The sequence below is a fragment of the Pteronotus mesoamericanus genome, unplaced genomic scaffold (assembly GCF_021234165.1).
Source record: "Pteronotus mesoamericanus isolate MK-2021 breed Mesoamerican mustached bat unplaced genomic scaffold, CSHL_Meso_final scaffold_36, whole genome shotgun sequence".
NCBI classification, from domain to species: domain Eukaryota; kingdom Metazoa; phylum Chordata; class Mammalia; order Chiroptera; family Mormoopidae; genus Pteronotus; species Pteronotus mesoamericanus.
The window spans coordinates 7,206,651-7,227,053 of NW_026555313.1; the positions used below are offsets into that span (position 1 = coordinate 7,206,651).

Consider the following 20,403-nt stretch of genomic DNA (forward strand, 5'->3'; position numbering starts at 1 on the left):
ATCTTGGTGATGTCATTCTCGGTGTACTTTAAACAAAAAATAATAATTAGCTGAAACTTAAGAGGGTTTTTGTTTTTTTTTCCGGACAGATGTGCTATTTATTACATGTACTCCGATATACCATTGGGCCAAAAGCAAGGTACGTGCCATACCCACAGTGAAGCCAAGCAAGGGTAAGAAGGGAAGAAAAATTGTGTACAAATACTGTAACAGGGTACTTTTTATTATATAGAGGATTTCCTGCGGACTGCACCCTTTTCCATTGATTACCTTATAACAAATATTTGTTATTCTCAGTTAAATTATATCCATTTTTAAAGAATAAAAGGACTTGAATACTATACATTAATGCACCTGCTGTTGATTTATAGTGGTGTTTTTTTTAATTTCTACTGTGAACATACCTATTTTAAAAAATTTACCCTACTGTGAATTTACCTTATTTTTAAAAATTTACCCAATTTTAAATACCTATTTTAAAAAATTTATGAAAATTCTTTCAGCAGTGTTTCTCAAACTTTGGTATTCATGAGAATCACCTGGCAGGACTGTTATACCATCGATTGCTGGGCTCTACCCCACAGTTTCAGTATGTCTTGGGTGGGGGACTCAAGAGTTTGCACTCCTAACAAGTTTCCGGGAGATGCTTCTCGTGGTTCAGATAACTATGCTTACAGTGTCAACAATCTGACTTTTTATTTTGGGGTTTTCCTATTCTGTTAATTTCTCCTGAGTTAGATGAAATGAAGCAAAACCACCCACATAAAACTCTTTGTGAACAAAATTTTATTCTAAAAATAGATCTTAGATCTTAGTTAACAATGGAATACCCAAAGCTGGTCATTATAATAAAAAGAAAAAAAGAGGAATTCACTTTAAACTTTTTCCTGAAAAATACAAACTTATTCCTGTAATCTACTGACAACTCTCATGTATCTGTATTTGAATTATATATTTTATGAATTATCCAAGGAAATTTTAAAGTCACTGAATGGATTCTGCCTAATATACATCTGAAATGCTTTCATCTTCAAGTAAATACATTCTCAAAGAATGCAAACAAAATTGAATGTTTGCTTTAAGTCAACATAATTAGGAAAAAAATTAGAAAATGTGCTCCAAAGCAAAATATTGGTTTGCCTCCCTGTTTCCCTCAATTTTTGCACATAACCAAAAAAACCTGACTGTATAGAAATACTGGTACTTAAAAGTAGCAAATTATACAACTTATATACAGAGAAAAGACATAACTAAATTATTTCAAACCCACAGCATGGAAAACTTTAAAGGCATATGATGACATTTATTATTTAAAACGTGGTCTTTTATCTTCAAAGTGCTAAAGAAATAAGTATGCAAGAAAACTTCAGCCCTGTCTACAAAGTTCTGACTTATCTGAAGTACTGAAATATCAAGAATGCAGGGGATAAAACAACTTAAATTTAAAAGGCCCCCATTACTATAAAAGGCCTACCAGTTTCATAGTATTTTCTCCAAACAGCATGGCACATACATCCTGTCACATCCGTATTTTGGATAATTTTTATCCTCCACATTCATCCCATCAATTGGCCATAATGCACAGGGAGTAGAAATGATTCTTTTATGTCAAATTTCATGATATAGTCTCCATAAGCCAACAGCTGATCACAAAAGTTACTTTAAATTCCTGTTAAATGTAGCTGCAGGTTTATTAGATAGAGTATCTTAGCTCATTTTTAGACTATTAGAAATTGGTGTGGTTTTACTTTGATTAATCTAACAGAAACACTATCTTAGTATAACTGAATACCTCTTTTGTCAAAACTTGACCCTGAGTTTTGAGTGCTAGGATATAAACTGTAAAACTAAAAACACTTCAAAATATGTTGGTAACAGTGGTGTTCCTATCAGTACTACACTTTTTTCGTCCGTTAAACAATACATCGGAAAGTGCCTCCTCTTCGGCAAGAGAGGAGTGGTGGGAAGAAGATGCAAATAAGGAATTCCTGTCTTAAAACTTCATTAAGAATTTATTTCAAAATTCGTTAGTATTTTAGTCTAAAAATGCTGTTTCCCTAAACTTTTCAGTAAAACCAACAGTGCAGAAAAATGCAGTATTTTCACCTTGTGGGTTTAGTAGCTTGAGGGGAGCACTGTGGTCCTCAGCTTGGTAAACAGAGCGTTCATCTGGAGTGCGGAGAACCACATTGAAGCACAGAGTTTTGAACGTTGTTCCGGAAGTCACATGAGCGGCTCCCCCCCACCCCCAGTTAGGTGTGTTTATGCTGCATTAAACATTTCTATATACTGAAAGCAACTCTACATCTCTTAAAAATATTCACTAAATAATATAATAGCTGAATATGAAATAAAGCAATTTCCAGTGGTGACGATATTCTCACAGTAGCAAATAATCTAATTTCTTATTTAATACTAACAACTAAGACTTTAAAACATTATCCTGTTAAACACTGCAACTTACTGAAATTACAGACAGGGAAAAAAGATCATTATATCAACTGCCACTGAAAGCTTGAAAAAAGTTATTAAAAATGCGGGCTCTCTAACAGGGCTACACTCCTGTATTGTTTCTGCTTCTATTTGATTTTTGTTTTGTTTTATTTGGGGAGGGGGGTGCGTTTTGTTTCTAAACCAAGTACTAAAACATAAAACATTCATGTTTTTTGAAGAGACACTTAAACTAAAATTATTCTTAGGATCTGGTTTACCCATAAAATTTCTGCTGCGTGACATTAGTAATGAGGATATATCCAGCTCTGTGTAGCACTGAGTTCTCTATGTGAGCAGTAAAGACACTCAACATCCTGAGTGCTGTGATAAGCTCCTTATTGGTATGTCCAGATGGCACTGTGCCCTTTAGAGATGATGTCTTCCAAGTATTGGCCTTACGTGACCAAATGCCACAAGAAAATGGAACAGGACTTGTCTTACTATCTATTTCCTAAAAGTGAATATAACCACTGCATTAACTGTGTGCTCCAAATGAAACCCCAAACAAATCCTCTTTACCTTTAGTAATCATGAGGAATCTTTACATATTTATATATATATATAGTACATTATATGCATGGCCTGTTTATACTGTTTACAAAAAGAGAATATTGTCTTAAACTCATCAATAGGGTTGCATCAATCTTCTTTCCACTGGTCCTTAGATTTCCTTAAATGATGGCATCATGTTCATCACTGTAATATATCAAAAGTTACAATTACTTTGTTTGGTATTTGTATCAAAATTACTCATATATTCATATTTTAAAGTAAAGTAACAAATAATTTCAAGTTTCAGAATTAAAATTAATTGTAATTCCTTTGTGTAAAGTTTCTTACGTGAAAGTACCTGGTATACTGTAGTGGCTAAGGATTCAAACGGTGGTTCGGGCTGTCAAGCCTAGACTTAAATCTCTGCTCTGCCTCTTAGGGCTGTGTCACTTTTTACCAGTTAGCTATTCTAACCCTCTTTAAAAAAGAAAACCACATCATTTCTTGAGCATTTACTATGTGCCAGCTGTTGTACTACAGGCTTTACATCCCTAGCTCATGTAATCATCGCAGGAACCCGATGCAGAGGGCACGTTTATTTACTTGATTTATTCATTCTCCCATTTTGCACAGGAGCAGAGGCTAAGCAAGCATGTGAACCCTCATCTTGATCGCTGCACTATGCTGCCTCATTTATGTAGGCACGGGAAGGCACCCTGTCAGTCAGCGGTTGAACAGGCTTAAAACTACTGGGTTTGCCAGAAAGTCCGTCTAGTTTTATTTTTGCTAATAACTTTATTGATTTGCATATTTTGAGTATGCAGGCTATCTCCTGCTATTGGCTTCTAGTGGGTAGAGGCCAGGGCTGCTGCTAAACATCTTCCACTGCATCACTGCATAAGACAGCCCCACAGTAAAGAATTATTTGGCCAGAATGGCAATGGCACCAAGAAACTTTGCAGACCACTTCTGACACAGTCCATCAGTCACAGCACCTTCCCATACACTGCACAAATCTTTTTTGAGTTTCAGTTGTGTTTTTACCTTTCTTGAAATAATAAAGCATAATATGCTGAAAATGTTACGTATTTTCTTCCATCTTTAATATTGAAATGGCTACACAAAAATTGTGATAAGTTTTTGATAACAAAACCAATTTTGGTAAGTTTTTTTAAATGCACACTGTTATGTCAGCTGTCACAATACAACCTAACAAAATTGTTTTGAATGAAGTTAAATATAACAAAATTGTCTTGAATGAAGTTAAAGATAACTAAGTAGTTAAAGATAACTACTATAGCCATCATACAGGAAAGAACAAACTTTGGCCAACCCAATAAGTCTGCCCCAAACCCCATGTCTTAACTATTTCATTCCACTCTCCCTCCATACAAGTCTAAGAAACATAGAAGCTAACATTTTAATCAGTTAGTATCCAGTAAGTGAAAACTAGAAATTTCATTATTACTGAATATAGAAGGTCTCAGTTTCTTTAATGGGACAAATATTAAGTCTTTACTTATGGAATGCCAGTTTTTGTAATTTCAAAAGACCTACTGACTTTAAAATGCACTATTTTTTTTTTCATCTTTTTACATAGCACTATGAAAAATACAGCTAGTTGAACTAAAACACAGTGCTTTCTCACCCCATGGACTGTAAGATATATCCTAATTTCAGAGGTGTTAAAATGTGATAAAAACAAAAATGTGTACTTAGACTCAACTAAATATGGTATTTTCACCATCTACTGGTTCCTACATGAAAATAAGACTCCTTTTAGAGTTAAAGTGCTTCTACCAGCACGGTTTTCTTCCAGCAACGGGGATGCTGGACCCTGACTTACTCCACAGGGCATGCAGCATCATGTGGTCATGTATGTCTAAGCAAAAAATTAGCCCATAAAGCTAAAATTGCATACTTCACAGTTAAGGCAGTTTAAAAGGAAAACACCTATTTTAATTTAATTGTTACACTATTTTATAGCCTCGAGTATATGAATACATATCGGTTATAAAAAATAATTGGCATTTAATTTACTATAATGAAAATGTGCCTTCTATCTAACTGCTTAAATTCACCAAGAAAACAGATAATATTTCTAGAAACAGTGATTTTAAAAAATTATTGCAAATTTCAAGGCTCAGTATTTCCCAAATGTTTCTTACGTGGAAAGCATATGTTTACAACTTAAAAAGAACAGATTTTGGAGAATGATCTTCTATGATACTTACATACGTTAACATCAAAAGAAGGAATTGGTACTTGTACATAGAAGACTCAAAAAAAAAAAAATCTAAAAGGACTTTGTTGGTGTAACAAAAGTTGGGAGGTACTACCTCCAAAAATTGTAAGACCTACGCAATTGGTGAAAGGTGAACATGGTTTGGTGATCATCTAAAAAGTAGTTTTACTACAATAAAATGATAATGTATGTTATACTAACAAATCATTTGATATAGTAAATTATCAGGGAAAATGTGGCTGTCAAAAAAATTTCTTTAGGTGCTTTGCCTTCGTCATAAAAAGCAAAACCCATGTTTTTACCAAGAATGTTATTTTAACGCTACTTAGTAACACAAAATATGCTGCTAGATCAACAGCCACATGAAACCTGTTACAGTATTTCTTAGGATTAGAACTAAAATCAAATAAAGAGGGTTGGTTTAACTCGGGTCTCTGGTAAAAAATGCATAACATTAGAAAATACAAACATGTTTATAGGTACGTACATCTATTTCTGTTTGTAAATATATTCAGAAGCTGTACATAAGTAATTTGGGCATAGAGGCTTAATGGGAACATAACTCATAAATCTACAAATTACTCATCTCTGAGATGAATACTACCCCTACTACTCTGATATTTTGTCATGATATTTAAATAAACACAGAAATAAATAAAATTAAAGTCCTGGGCAATCAAAACTCACATGGTTCTATACTGAATGCCTCTTCTTGAATAATATACTTTGCATCCAATGTAAAGCATAGATAAAATTCCCAGTGTTAATGCAATACCACCAACAAAGCTGCCAATTTCAAATTTTGATCCTTTATTTTCTTTAGAATTTATAGTTGCTGTGACTGAAAGAAAACAAAACAGGCTTTAGTACTTTTTAAAAACACTGTAATAAACTAAAATTTTCTGAATCTCTAAATGAACACGGAATTGGGGACAAGAAGGTCTCTAAGCATAGAAAGATGCTCTCTAGCATCTGTGGAGACTTGCCTGGCTCTAGTTTTCTTCAGTTTATCCAAAATATCTCTTAATGAAAACCCCCTAGTGCCTGCAACCCCAAGATCTAAAGGTGTTTGATGGTGCTGGACTTGGTTAGTCTCTACCAAAACCTCAGAGACAGCAAGCCTTCATGATTTTTTCTTTTCCTTATAAATCCTCTTAAGAGCTCCTGCCTTAACAAAAGAGGTCTGGGTAGCACCGCTATAATCTTGAAACTAGATCCAATCTGAATAAATGTTTCTGACTGAAATTTCTCCTTTTGAATAAATTAGAAATCTAAACTATTTTGGTTTGAATCATGGGAAGAGCCCCTAAGACATAATATTTGATTTCAATAAATAAATTGTAGTAATAAACAAAATAAATCAGATGGAGTAAAATGTATAAAAACACACAAAAGAAAGCAGAGAGTCTGCTATTTGTTCTGATAAGTATACCAGCTCTTAAAAAGAGCTCTAGTGCTGGATAACTTACAAGGAGCATCTCCTTAAGGTTTCTGAATTCATGGTTTCACAAACATCATATTTTTAAAAATGCAAAAAGTAAAGAGTGCTGAGACTCTGAAACTACATATATGACTATATCTAATATCATTTTAAAATATCTTTGTGACACATAGGAATTAAAATCAAAGTTCACCATGATTTTGGTTTGGAAATCATGTAGATCGAGCCTGCCTAATTCCTTCCTACAATGAGGTAAAGAGTTAAAGGTATGACAAATTTTCAAACCATAAAATAAAGTCCCCTGTTAGATAAAGTGCTTATTCACAAATGGGTCTTATACAGTCATTGTTTGGTATGATTAAGTTGGAAAACCATTTTTTTTTTTTAAATGGACAAGAACATTAGGTCAATCAGCTCTTTTCCTGATCTCTACAACTAATTTATTTAATAGGAAATCATTGCTTAAATTTGTTATTTTTTTTTGCAAAATGGAATGATGATCTAAATGTGGCATTTAAATTAACAACTATTTTCAGCATATGAAAAGTAGATCATTTTTAATACATACTTGTTACTGATGAAGGAACAGATGTCACCGAACTGTTGTGGGTTGTGGCCATCGTGGATGTTGACACCTGTGATGTGTTTTGTGAAACACTTGTTATTTTGGGTGTAGACTTTAAGGTGGTGGATGTCATATTTTTTGAGACCCCTGGTGTTGTCACTTGAGAAGTTGTTGTGGGTTTCAAGGTGGTGACTGTCACCCTTTTTGTGACTGAAGTAACTGAAGTTGTTGACGGTTTTGCTGTGGATTTTGAGGTGTTGGTCACTGAGGAAAGTGAAGTTGTAGATGGTTTCATGGGGCTGCTGGAAGATTCATTCCTACTGCTGGAAGGCACATGTAAGGCACTTCCTGCAAGGACATCAAAAAATATTAAAACAGGAGCTATGACCTGGGGAAACTAAGATCCCACTTCACTGTGACTTTCATGGTTCCACATAAACAGGTCTAACGAGTACGGCAGTGTGAGAGATACTTAGTCCATTAATACTCAACAGGAGCAAAGCCTACATTTAAAAATTTCTGTGAAGATATAAGAAAAAAGATTGAGTTCCTTAAATATAAGGACAATGTCTTAACCATTTCTGTCTGAAGATCTTACCATAGTTTCTGTCACAAATATTAGTTTGACTAGATGAATAAATTAACTGATATGAGAAGGGTTTTTAAAATTAAAAGTTTAAAATTTATCTACCACATCCTTCCAATGAGCTTTGAGGACAACCAGTAGTTACATGTTTCAAATTCCTATCACATTTTCTCAACTTTGGATCTATTGTGTGGTGTCCTCCACTGAGTATTATCTAATATTTTTTAAAAGGCCAAAGAAATTACTTTTGTACTATATATACCAATAAGTTATAATTTTCAAGTATATGATACAAATGCTATGAACTTGAACTAATCTTTTATTATTCAATTCTAAGTCCTCTGTATAGATAAAATTTGCTTTAACATTGAAATAATCTTTTATTTTAAACTAGTGGATGAATTCTATTGTAGTGAAATTAAATATAGCATAGGACAAGCATTTATATCATATCTTTAGAACAAAATGATCTTTGCAGAGTAAAACAATGAACACAATGCTGCTTTTGGATGAAATACACACACAGCCTATTCCTCTCTCCAAAATAAGAAATTTTATACAAAGTCACATGGGCAAAAATAGGGAGCTATTACAGGTTAGTTCTCTGCTAAGAAAAGCCAAATGTGTTGAAGAAACAACTAAAGAGCCAAAATATGTACAAATGGACAAAACAGGCAAGTATGTTTTGTATTAAACTGTTTCATGATTAAATGTGTAAACTGCAATGCAAGGATTCTCTCCTCAAGGTCAGAACTCACATCCAGTATTTCTTCTTGGTTTGTAATGTAAATAAACGGTCATTTGTGCCCCACTACAGATGATCCCATGCCATCACAGAGGATGGATGTCTTCCCTTCCCCTTAACTGTCCAGTTACTGACCAGTATCTCCAGGGGGTGGCTTAGTTAGTCCTGCAGAGACACCTGCAGAAGAGACCACCCAGGATGTGTAAAGGGTTAGATCCTGTCTGACTTTGCCAGTCTTAGCCACTCGGTGTCCTCCAGCCTCTGAGAAGCAGAAGGTGTAAAGACTTTTGGGGTGAGGGTTTAGCAAATGGGTCAAGGGGTTCAAAAGGTATAAACTTCCAGTTATAAAACAAATAATTCATGGGGATGTAATACAGAGATGGTGACTATAATTGATGATACCATATTGTATGTTTGAAAGTTGCTAAGGAGTAGATCTTACAAGTTTTCATCACAAGGAAGAAAATTTGTAAATATGTAAGGTGATGGATGTTAATGAAACTTATTGTGGTTGATCATTTTGCAAATATCAAATCACCATGTTGTGATTTGATTTGTGTTATAACAATACGTTATATGTCAATTATACTTCAATAAAGTAAAAAATTACTAAAAACAAAAAGGCCAGAAGACAGTGAGCTACTGGAGACTGTCACTGTGTTATGTGTCCACCTGCCCCTGGAGAGAAAAAGAAGAATGTCACCTTTCAGTTCAAACAAAGCTGGAAAGGCAGTAAACTCTTTACCATTGATTTGTCTTAGCAGTTTCTTTTTGGATAGGTCTCTTTGGGTAAGGGCAGTAAAAGAAAAAATAAAGGGGACTACATCAAAGTAAAGAGCTTTTGCACAGTGAAGGAAACCATCAACAAAAGTCTTAGAAACTGGACACTTCCTATTTGTCCCTCCAGATCCCTCCCTCCCTCATCTCGCCTGCTCTCTGACCTGAGCAGCAACGCTTATGAACTGCATTGATGGGCTACCTTGTCACCTGGGCCTCTGGTTTGGTTCAGCCAAAGAGAAAGCATCATTTGTTAATGCTTTATATTCCTCCTTATTTTTATTAGCTTGTATAACTAATTTGACTGAAAGAACAGCGTCCTTTACTGTTTGTGACTAGATCCAACATGGAACAGGCTCACAAAGTTAAGTCCAGTTCTATGTGCACTAAAGCTATCTGTCTGTCCACATGTGCTGAGCTGGCCAAAAGTCCATTATGTTTTTTATGTACGATGGCTCTAGTAGTGCTTAGTTGTCTTCAACTTTATTCAAAACAATTTTAATGGATTGTATTGACAGCTGTCATAGTAGCGTACATTTAAAAAAAAATGGTGAATTTTTGTGTAGCCATTTTAATAGTGAAGATGGAAGAAAATACGTAACATTTTCAGCATATTATGCTTTATCATTTCAAGGAAGGTAAAAACAAAACTGAAATGCAACAAAAAGATTTGTGATGTACATGGAGATGGTGCTGTGACTGACCAAATATGTCGAAAGTGGTTTGTGAAATTTCTTGGTACCACTGACAGTCTGGCCCAATAATTCTTTGCTGTGAGGCTGTCTAATGCATTGGAAGATGTTTAGCAGCACCCATGGCCTCTACCCACTAGAAGCCAATTGTGGGAGACAGCTGACATGTTCAAAATATCCACATTAATAAAGTTATTGGTGAAAATGAAAAATGTGCCCTTCATTTTACAGAAAAAACCAATATGGACTTTTTGGCCAACTCAGTATTTATTTAATGGATACTTAAACAGTCTTCATTCTGAGCCAGACACAGCTCCAAATATTTTTAAAATATTACAATTTCCATAATTACCCAGGAGGTAGATGGGGTCGCCCCCATTTCACAGATGAAACTGAGAGAGTTTGAGTAACCTGAGCACAAAGCAGTAAGGGGAGGAGCCAAGGTTTGAATTTAGGTTGTTTGGCTCAGGAGTAGCTGTTCTTAGTGCCTATGTTAACTCACAAAAAGCAGTGCCATCAAGTTGAAAAGCTTTGGTTGCGGGGTGGGAGGGTGGTGACTGTCACTGCCCTGCTGTTGACCTTCAACATGTTAAGTATAAGCTAGTAATGGATTTTGGGTAGAAAAAATAATAATGTAAACATTCTCAGAATAGCTCTAGATATTTAATAAGCCTCAGTTGGGTATGGAACAAATACTCTTGATGTTCCATGTTCTACAAACCTACACACAGAAAACACTACCAGTCTGTCTGCACTGTAAAGCACACACAAAACAGTAACAACTTCTCATCCCCTGAAATATTCCACGGTCCCAACAGGGCTAAAATATGTGAGAAAACAGGTCTGAAAAATTTGAAATAACATTATTAGAACTATATTTGCAACCTGAAAGGCTGTGCAGGTGGGGCTGTCACTCAGCTGCAGAAGATTTATGGCCTAAACATGGAGAATAAGCACGTGTAATGCGCAGCTGCCACATAAGAATTTGGTCATTAACAAGCTCAAAGCACCACAACAAAGAGATATTCAGTCAGAAAAAAAAAAAAAAAATCCTAGACATGACAACTGTACAGTTTAGTATCCACTAGTAAATAATTTTAATTCTTTGTGTAAAGGCATTAGAAAATCTAGTATTTAACACTGAACAATTTTTTCTTGCACAACAAAAGAAAAAGGCAAACCTTGCAATTACTAAAAATACATTACTTGCTTAAATGCTAGAAATTGTACCAGAGTCAAGGATGGGTTTGCTCCCAGCAACATACAGAGAAGAAATCTGTGATTCAGAAGCTTAAGTTAATGCCCTAAATCGCTCACTGTCAGATAAAGGTGGTGAGCAGACCTTGCTTTAATACAGGTCATTTCCTCCTAGCCTGGTGAGATAAATTTTCATTAGTTTCCTCTTTATTCCTGTTGAAAATCCACCTAAAATCCAGAGCCTGCTATATTTACTTTAGGTATTAATTTTATTATGGACTATCTTCATTGCACCAAAATCAACCGCAATAAGCAAATGCACATACTTAATACTAAAAACTGAAACTAAAATAAGAGCTTATTAAATTTTTAAAATTTTAAATTAAAAGGCCCAGAGCCTGGTATAATTCTTATTAAGCAATACCGAAGACTTACAAAAGGTACAAGGAGTAATACAAGTATCTGTGTTCTCACCATTATGATTAAGAAATAAAATTTTGCCAGTTAAGAAATACCCAAAAGGTGTGCCCCTTTTCAACTGCAATTCTGTCAGAAGAACCACTATCCTGAATCTATTCTATATTTCTTTATATTTTTACTTCACACTATTTCTAAGCAATATAGTACTGTTTTTCACGTTTAAATTTTATACAACTAGCATAATGTTAAAGGTGCTTTTCTGTTCTTGCTTTTTTGTACTCAACATTATGTTAATGAATTCCATTCATGTTAACATCGACTGCTCTAGTTCATTCATTCCTCATAGTATAAATATTTAAATTTTTTTATATTGCGAATTGTTTTGAGATATTTTCTGTTTCTATGAGACTGATTACATGCAATGACAAATTCAAACACTTTTCTGAATAATCTACCCAGTACACAGCTGAAAGGCAAAACATGTTGGTATACAATCAGGCTCTTTAGTTAGGAGTGATCTGTTCCCTTGAGCCCTCCTTCAAAACCCCAGCAACTACTGACTCAACAATTCCACTTCTAGGAATCTAGCTAAATCCTGGCTAAAGCTGGTAAAGGTATACATGTGTGTTCATTGTAGCACTGTTTAGAAGAGTAACAATATCTACGAACTGGGGCATGGTCAAGGAAATTATGGGACATCCATATTATGAAATATGGCACAAATATCAAAATCAATCAGACAGAGCTATACATACTGTGGTGGTTTTAAAATACGCCCACAAATTTTTGGTATTCCTCCCTTCAAAAGGTGATGCCTAGTTTCACTTCCCTTGTATGCAGACCTAACTTAAGAGTTGCTTTTAACAAAGAATATGGTGGAAGTTATGCTATATGACTTCTGAGGCTAGGTCCAAAAAAGAAAAAAATAAAGAAGAAGAAGAAAAGAAAAAGAAATCGCTTCTATTTGGCTTTGTCTAGGATCTAAGAATCTCTAGGATTGCTCACTCTTGGCGAAGCCATCCACCATATTGTGAAGATACCCAAGCAGCCCCATCCTATACAAGGGGAGGAACTGAGGCCTGCTAACAGCGAGCCTATGACTTAGTTCACCTCAAAAGTCAGACGTGACTTCAACCTCAAGTCTGACCCCAGCTAAGCATATAGCTAAATCACTACTTAACTCCTAGCCCAGAGGAACCATGAAATAATAAATATAATCTTAAATTACTAAGTTCTGGGGTTCTATTATGTAGCAATAACCAATAATATAACAACACAAAAAGATCAATACCTCATAGTTCAGTCAAAAATCAACTTGCAGAACATTATGTACATGCCTATTTTGTATATTCATACAAGCAAACAGTGATTAATCTAGGGAGTTGTTGCGAAGGGAAAGGGAGGGAGGGACCAGATTCTTATTTTGTGTGCTTTTGCATTGCTTGAAGGATTAAGTGCATGCATTAACTTCTATGATTTTTAAAGACTACAAAGATTGAAAAAACATGAAAGAATTTTAAACCAATAAAGGTTAAGAAAACTCTTCCTCTTTGTAAAAGAGCAGAGTAAAATTACCTTAATTTTAGACACATTGCTAACAAGTCCTATTATGTGGCTTCTTGATTAAAAGCAGCAAATTGGGGGAGAAGTGGGTTAATAGAGGGAGACGTAATGCCAATGCAAAGACATAACAGTTGAGTTTGTCAGAAAAATGAGCAAAATAAGCCATCTGAAGCCACTCAAGTGTAGAAACTAAGACACCTATTTATCTACAAGTCTCTGAGGATGTATCTCACAAGACTATAATTATAAAAATATATATGTAGCAGTAAGTAGTTTATAAAGTATTCCACATACAGAATTTTGTTTTATCCCAAAATAAACCTTGAGACATACAGAAGCATTTTTACTGCCATTTTACTGATTTGGAAACAAACCCAGGGAGCAAGTGGAGTCAAGGCACAAAACACGCTGAATTTCGTTCTAAAAGTTCAAACTTGATTATATAGATGGTACCATTTATCTGATACCAAAGAGAGGTTCAAGGTGATAGATGCGGGTCCTCTCGTCCTACAGCCACAATGAGCATTCCTCCACGCCACTCAACTCTGCACAACTGTAGGCTCAGAAGCAACCTTTTCAGAAACAGTCTTGGTGCAAGACAAATGCTTCTTCCCAGGGGTTTCTGGGAAATGCTGGAGGGGGAAGAAAATCTTTGTTGAAAACATGGAAGTGAGAATGCAGAAAATTCTAATTTGTATCAATTTCTAGCCTCCAGATAATAGCACATGTATCTAATTACTGGTCAATCGATCCCTGGAGTTTCTGAAAAGGGAGCCAGGTGTATCGGGAAGAAAAGCAAGGTCAACCACCCCTGTGCTTACGTGGTTACAAAGTCACTCTCTGTCTGTACAACTTTTCCTCATCTCTAAATTAGGGAAAACAATAATTAACTCATTCGGTTATTTGGTGGAATTCAATACCACAGGTGAAATACTGAATAATGCTTGGCAACAGATATGTTCAGTTACCATCTTTACTACCACCACCACCATCGTGTCACAGTAGCGCGAACCTGCAAGTAAAGATGGCCTGCGCTCTCTTTCCAGCACACACCCATTCCTTCCTCCGTACCTTTCGTCGGGCATCGTCCGCCAACGATTTCCTCCACTCCATCTCTGAATGTCGCATCAACGCAGACCTGGCTCATGCTATTTCCTCTCAGGTTTTCCCAACTGAAAGTAATCTCTCCCTCTTGAGTGCTCATTTATGGTTTTTGCATTTTTATTACTACACTTAACATACTGATCTTTTATTATAGCTATTTTTATTATCTTTTCAATTAAATTATAAGCATCCTAAGGGCAGTCAGTATATATGCCCAGTTAAGTCTCTGTAGCTCCCACAGTACCTGGCACACTCCCAAAACGTATTAGGTTCAAAGCGAACATTTGTTGAGTGAATATAACAAAGGAATATCAGAGGTTTACATAGAAGAATTATCACTAAATTTCTGTAGGAAGATCAGCAGGATATTTGTAGCTTTGAATCTAAATAACTGTAGTAACTTATAGATCTCAGACTTCTCCACTCAAATCTACTATATTTGGATCATTATTAACCGTAACACTTAATTATGTGCCAGACACTGTTCTAAGTGCTTTATATATATATTTATTTCATCCTTATACACTATAGAGTAGTACTAGAAGGAAACTAAGGCACAGAATTTAAGGTCGTACCTTAATTCCTTTCCCTCTAACCGTACAAGAGAAAGGAGAGCTAATAAGGCTAATGAAAACATAAATTAGTCAAAATAGGAGTCAACAATTTTTAAAAGCTATAATGACCAAAAAGAATTTATTAAGCATTGCAACACTCCATACAGTTTACTTCAATCAGTCTTCACAAAACCCTGTGGATTGGAATCAGTTGTATGTTTTATTTTCCATTTTTTCCCGATTCATATTTTAATGGATATTAATGATTATGCCTTTACCCCAAAGTAAAATAAGGTTCTGCTATCTACTGTCTATAATCAATTTCCCCTGATCTACGGAAACACATTTAGTTACCTCTATCTAACTAGAGTAACAGTCAAGCAGAATTATCTACCTGTCCCTAGGCCCTGGATTTCCATAGAAACTTACTTTGCCTGAGGTCAGCTGCTTTGCAACTAATTAGTAGATTGACAAAGCATGCATAATAAGATATTTGTAAAAATAAAACAAAAAATTGTCTAAATAAAACTTTATTTTGAGTGGAAAATTACCTAGGATCAGTTTCTTTACAATAATTCATCTCTATGTAATGAGGCTGCTATTTAAATTTTAGCTATCTCCAGGAAGTTTTACAAATTGGTTTTCACTTCATAATAGAAAAATCCAGAAAGTTTACAATCAAACAAGGTAAGCAAGATATTTGGTATCTCTTTTGTTGTTGTTGTTTAACTGTGAAAAGAAACACTTACTAGAATATGAAGATAAAGAGTGAATAAGTATGTGGCTTAATGTTTAAAAAGGCTGTTTTATTTGCCACTTACTGATCAAAATCCATGACTGCCTAATACATTCCCAATCAGAAAACTTCTATTTGATTTGATGACTTCCTGACTACTATAGGATATCAAAATAACTAACTGATGTATGTGCCCAGACACAAAACTTTTTATTTACTCAACAGCCTGTTACGGATAAAGTTTTGTGTCTGGGCATATACACCAGCTACTGGATATACTATTGTAGTAGGGATGTCACTTTAAATTAAAAGTTAGATATGATTAAGCTTAGTGAAGAAGCATGTCAAAGCTGAGACAGGCCAAAAACTAGGCCTCTTGCACCACACTTGCAGTCAGCACTGAATGCAAAGGAAAAGTTCTTTAGGAAGTTAAAGCGCTACTCCACTGAACACAAATGATTAGAAAGTGAAACAACCTGATTGTTGATATGGATGAAGTTTTACTGATCTGAGGAGAAGATCAAATAGCCATAACATTCCCTTAAGCCAAAGCTTAGTCCAGAGCAACACTCTAACTCTCTTCAGGTCTATGAAGGCTGAGAGAGGCGAGGTAGGTGCAGAGCAAAAGTTTGAAGCTGGAAGTTGGTTCATGAGGTTTAAGAAGCCGTCTCCAAAACAAAAGTGCAAGGCGAAACAAGTGCTGAGGTAGAAGCTGCAGCAAGTTATCCAGATCTATTAATGAAAGTGGCTACATTAAACAATACATATTCAATGTAGACAAAACAGCCTTATATTGGAAGATGCTATCTAGGACTTTCATAGCAAAAGAGAAGTCAATGTCTGGTTTCAAAGCTTCAAAGGACAGGCTGACACTCTCTACTCTGCCTGTGCTCTATAAATGGAACAACAAAGCCTGAATAACAGCACATCTGTTTACAACATGCTTTACTGAAAATGTTAAGTCCACTGTTGAAACCTACCAGAAAAAAATCCTTTCAAAATATTACCATTCACTAACAATGCGAAGGGCCACCCAAGACCTCCGATGGAGATGTACAATGAGATTAATGTTGTTTTCATGCCTGCTAACACAACATTCATCTTACTGCCCATGGATCAAGAAGTAATTTTGACTTTCAGGTTTTATTATTTAAGAAATACACTCCCTAAGACTATAGCTACCATAGACAGAGATTCATCTGATGCATCTGGGCAAAGTAAATAGAAAACCTTCCGAAGGGATTCACCATTCTAGACATTATTAAGGACTGTGAATGGAAATTGTCAAGATAGAGTCACTTATCTCAAGGGCACTAAAATAGAGCCAGGAGGTCATGAAGAGGTTGCCTTATGCTCACCCTCCCTTTGAATTTTTGAAACACACGTGAGGCCACATCCTGAACTTTACTTCCTCTTTACCATGGCAACGAGATTATCTGAATTCTTTATTCACGAGCCTGTATCTTTCATTTGTATAGAGGACCTAAATGAGGTTTGAATTCTTGGACTTTCACGCTTACCATAGAGCAGTGATTTTCAACCTCTGTGCCACAAGATTTTTAAAACATGCGGTACCTGACTACTTAGTCATGGGCATTAGCCTCTCTTCCCTTCTGTCAAATTTTAAAAAATGACAACAGCCAACACAATAGCAGTCTAGTGTGAATGAATCAAAATTATACCTATTTTAATACATTATTTGGTGTGATGCAGAATTTTAGCAATTGGTTTGTGTGCCATGAGATAAAAAAGGTTGAAAACCGTTGTCACGGTGGCACATCTTGGAACTTGCTTACCTCAGGGCCCCACCACAAGCGCCTCCCCCATCCTTTTCAACTAGTCATCACACCATGTTAGACAGCCAATAGGAAAGGTTCCTTGGAAACAAAATGTGTGGTTTTTGCCTTTATAAATCCTCTCTTTGGAGTTCAACCTGGGCTGCTACCTAAATCTATACCTGCTGGACTACAATCCTCTGCTCAATTAAATGCTTTTTGCTCTTCATTATGGCCTAAACCTAGTCTTTGGTTAACACTTCTGGATGAACAAAGAAAGTGGTTTCTTCAGAAGGAATCTACTCCTGGTGAAGATGCTACGGAAGATTGTTGAAATGACAACAGAAGATTTAGATTACATACATTTAATTGATAAAGCAGCTGCAGGGCTTGAGAGGATTGACTCCAATTTTGAAAAAAGTTCTACTGTGGGTAATATGCTATCGAACAGCATGTCATACTATAGTGAGATTGCCTGTGAAATGAAGTGTCAACTGATGTGGCAAATTTCATTATTGTCTTATTTTAAGAAATTGCCACAGCCACCCCAGCCTTCAGCAGCCACCACCTTAATCAGTGAGTAGCCATCAACGTTGAAGCAAGACCCTCCATCAGCTAAAAAGATTATGATTTGCTGAAGGCTCAGTTGATGGTTAGTCTTTTTTAAGCAATAAAGTATTTTTAAATTAAGGTGTGTACTTTTTTTTTTAGACAATGCTATGACACACTTAAGAGACTGCAGCATAGTATAAAGACTTTTACATGCACTTGGAAACCGAAACACTTGTGTGACTCACTCTTTTGTGGTGGTCTGGAACTGCACCCACAACATCTCCCAGGTATGCCTGTACATGTTGATGAAAAAGAATTAAAAAAGAAGTGACTGCATATTTGCATATATTAAGAAATTATTGGGACTGATGTCACCAAGACAGTGCCATAGGACACTCCTGACTTTGTTCCTCCGTAAGATCAACTAACAAATATTCATGGACAAGATGCCACTTAGAGAATCCTAGAACACAAGGGTGGAGTGGGGATGGTGGGGGTGGTGTGTGTGTATGTGTGACTGTCTGTCTGTCTGTCTCTCTGAAGAACTCCTTGCATCACAGAGACCACGACAGACTGCATTAAAAGGGTAGTGGGCTACATACTGGCCGCACGCCCCCGCCCGCCGCCCCAGGATGGCACAGCACCATGCTGAGAGGTCTCAGCTGTGCCTATGGTTCATTCAACAGGAAAAGAGAGCCCAGGTGGACATTCAGTTCCCCAGCATTGTGGGCTGCATCTTGGGAACCCCACTCCTGTCTTGTCCCAAGGGGATTCCAGCTCAACCACTGGAAATCTGCTTGTGATGGGGAATGGAAGTGCGGCTTGCAAAGACTAGCGCTTGGATCTTGGCAGGCTGAGTTCCTACCTGCAGTGCCCAAGTAGTAATCCAAACCAGCAGCTTTGCTCATCTGCAGAACCAAGTCAGTGGCAGAGTCTGACATGGAAACTGTGCAGCATGCACGTCTGCCAGATACAGCTCTTAAAATGAAGGATTTACCAGTCCTGGAGCCGGATCTGCCTTGCCTGAGGCAAGAGAGCTGAGTCATAGCCCTGCCCACTGCTGAGTGAAGCTTCTAGCCCTGCCCGACCAGAAAGAAGGGCAAGAACACCTATTAGCTGCATAGCCAGCAATGCTCAAGCAGAGTCCAGAAGGCAGAGCTGATAGGCTGCAGAGCAAAGGCAGTAGCCCTATTTGGCCAGTGAGGTTGGGGCACTGGTTGGCTTGAGTCAAGACCACAAAAAGTCTTACTCGCCTTGGAGTTGGTTCTCCCACTGCAACTTACAGGGAAACTAATTCATGGCCCTGCCCAAAGCTGAATGCGACCTTCAGCCCACCCAACCAGGGAACCTAAACTGAGCAGGTGTGAAGGTGTGTAGCCATCCAACAGCCAGGCTTACAGTGACACTTGAATGGAGAGCACAGTTGGTGGTTCTTACTGCCTGCGGAGCAAAACCAGTGGCCCTTTCTGGTCAGGGCCTTCAGTGAACACTCTTGCCTGATTTGGGTTCCCAAACAACAAGCTGTGGAGGCTCCGGGCCTCATTCTGCTGTCCCACTAGGGCAGACAAGCTAATTCACAGCCCCAACTACTGCTTAGCATCCAGTCCTCACCATCAAGAAACCCTGGCCAGAGAACCCAGGCTCCCATGGAGCCCATCCTACAACTTCACTTAGGCAGGGAACCAAGTCAGCAGCACCAGACAACTGTTCTCAGCTAGCAGTACCCTACCCCATCCATTGATATCAACGTCCAGACAGTGATCTCACCCAAAACAGACCCTGAGAGCAAGCCCCACCTGCCCAAAGGCAAACCTCTAGTAACCCAAACTGACCTGATTGTTGAAGAACTGTCTCTGCCAAAGCAAACCTCTGAAGTCTGGAAGAGGAGATTGCTTATTCAAATGCAGATACCAGCAGAAGTAAGCACCGATCACCAAAAAGCTAGTAACAATGACACCACCCAAAAAACCTAATAAAGCTCTAATAAATGATTCTAAAAAAATGGAGATCTATGAACTCTCAAATAATTCATAACAATCCTCCAAAATTTTAGTGAACAACAAGAACACACACAGAGACAACAAGATCAGGAAAACATTCATGAACAAAAAGAAAAGTTCAACAAAGAAATAGAAACCATGAAACACAAAACAAATGCAAACCCTGCAGCTGATAAACACAGTGACTAAAATGAAGAATGCAATATATAACTTCAAAAGCAGATGACAATGCAGAAGAACCAACGACCTAGAAGACTGAACATCTGAAATTATCCAGTCAGAGGAGCGAGAAAGAAAAAATGAAAAAGTGAAAAAAGCCTACAGGACTCATGGAACACAATTAAAAGAAACAACATCCACATTTCAGGAATTCTAGAAAGAGAAGAGGAAAAAGGCCTATTTAAAGCAATAATGGCTGTAAATGTCCCAACTTTGGAGGCAGAAATGGACATTCGGTTTTGTGAGG

The 20,403-nt window shown here is 36.8% G+C and overlaps 1 protein-coding gene across 1 annotated transcript in view; it reads right to left on the reverse strand.

Annotated features, from left to right (window-relative positions):
• Positions 1-466: 466 nt before the first annotated feature.
• The window catches only part of TMEM123 (transmembrane protein 123), a 36,480-nt gene continuing 16,543 nt past the window's right edge, over positions 467-20,403 (reverse strand). Inside the window, exons 2-4 of the mRNA XM_054592450.1 lie at positions 7,240-7,584; positions 5,918-6,071; positions 467-3,189 (exon numbers count right to left, since the gene is read on the reverse strand). Coding sequence (XP_054448425.1) covers positions 3,165-3,189; positions 5,918-6,071; positions 7,240-7,584 — 524 coding nt within the window. The 3' untranslated portion in view covers positions 467-3,164. The remainder of the gene's footprint in view (positions 3,190-5,917; positions 6,072-7,239; positions 7,585-20,403) is intronic.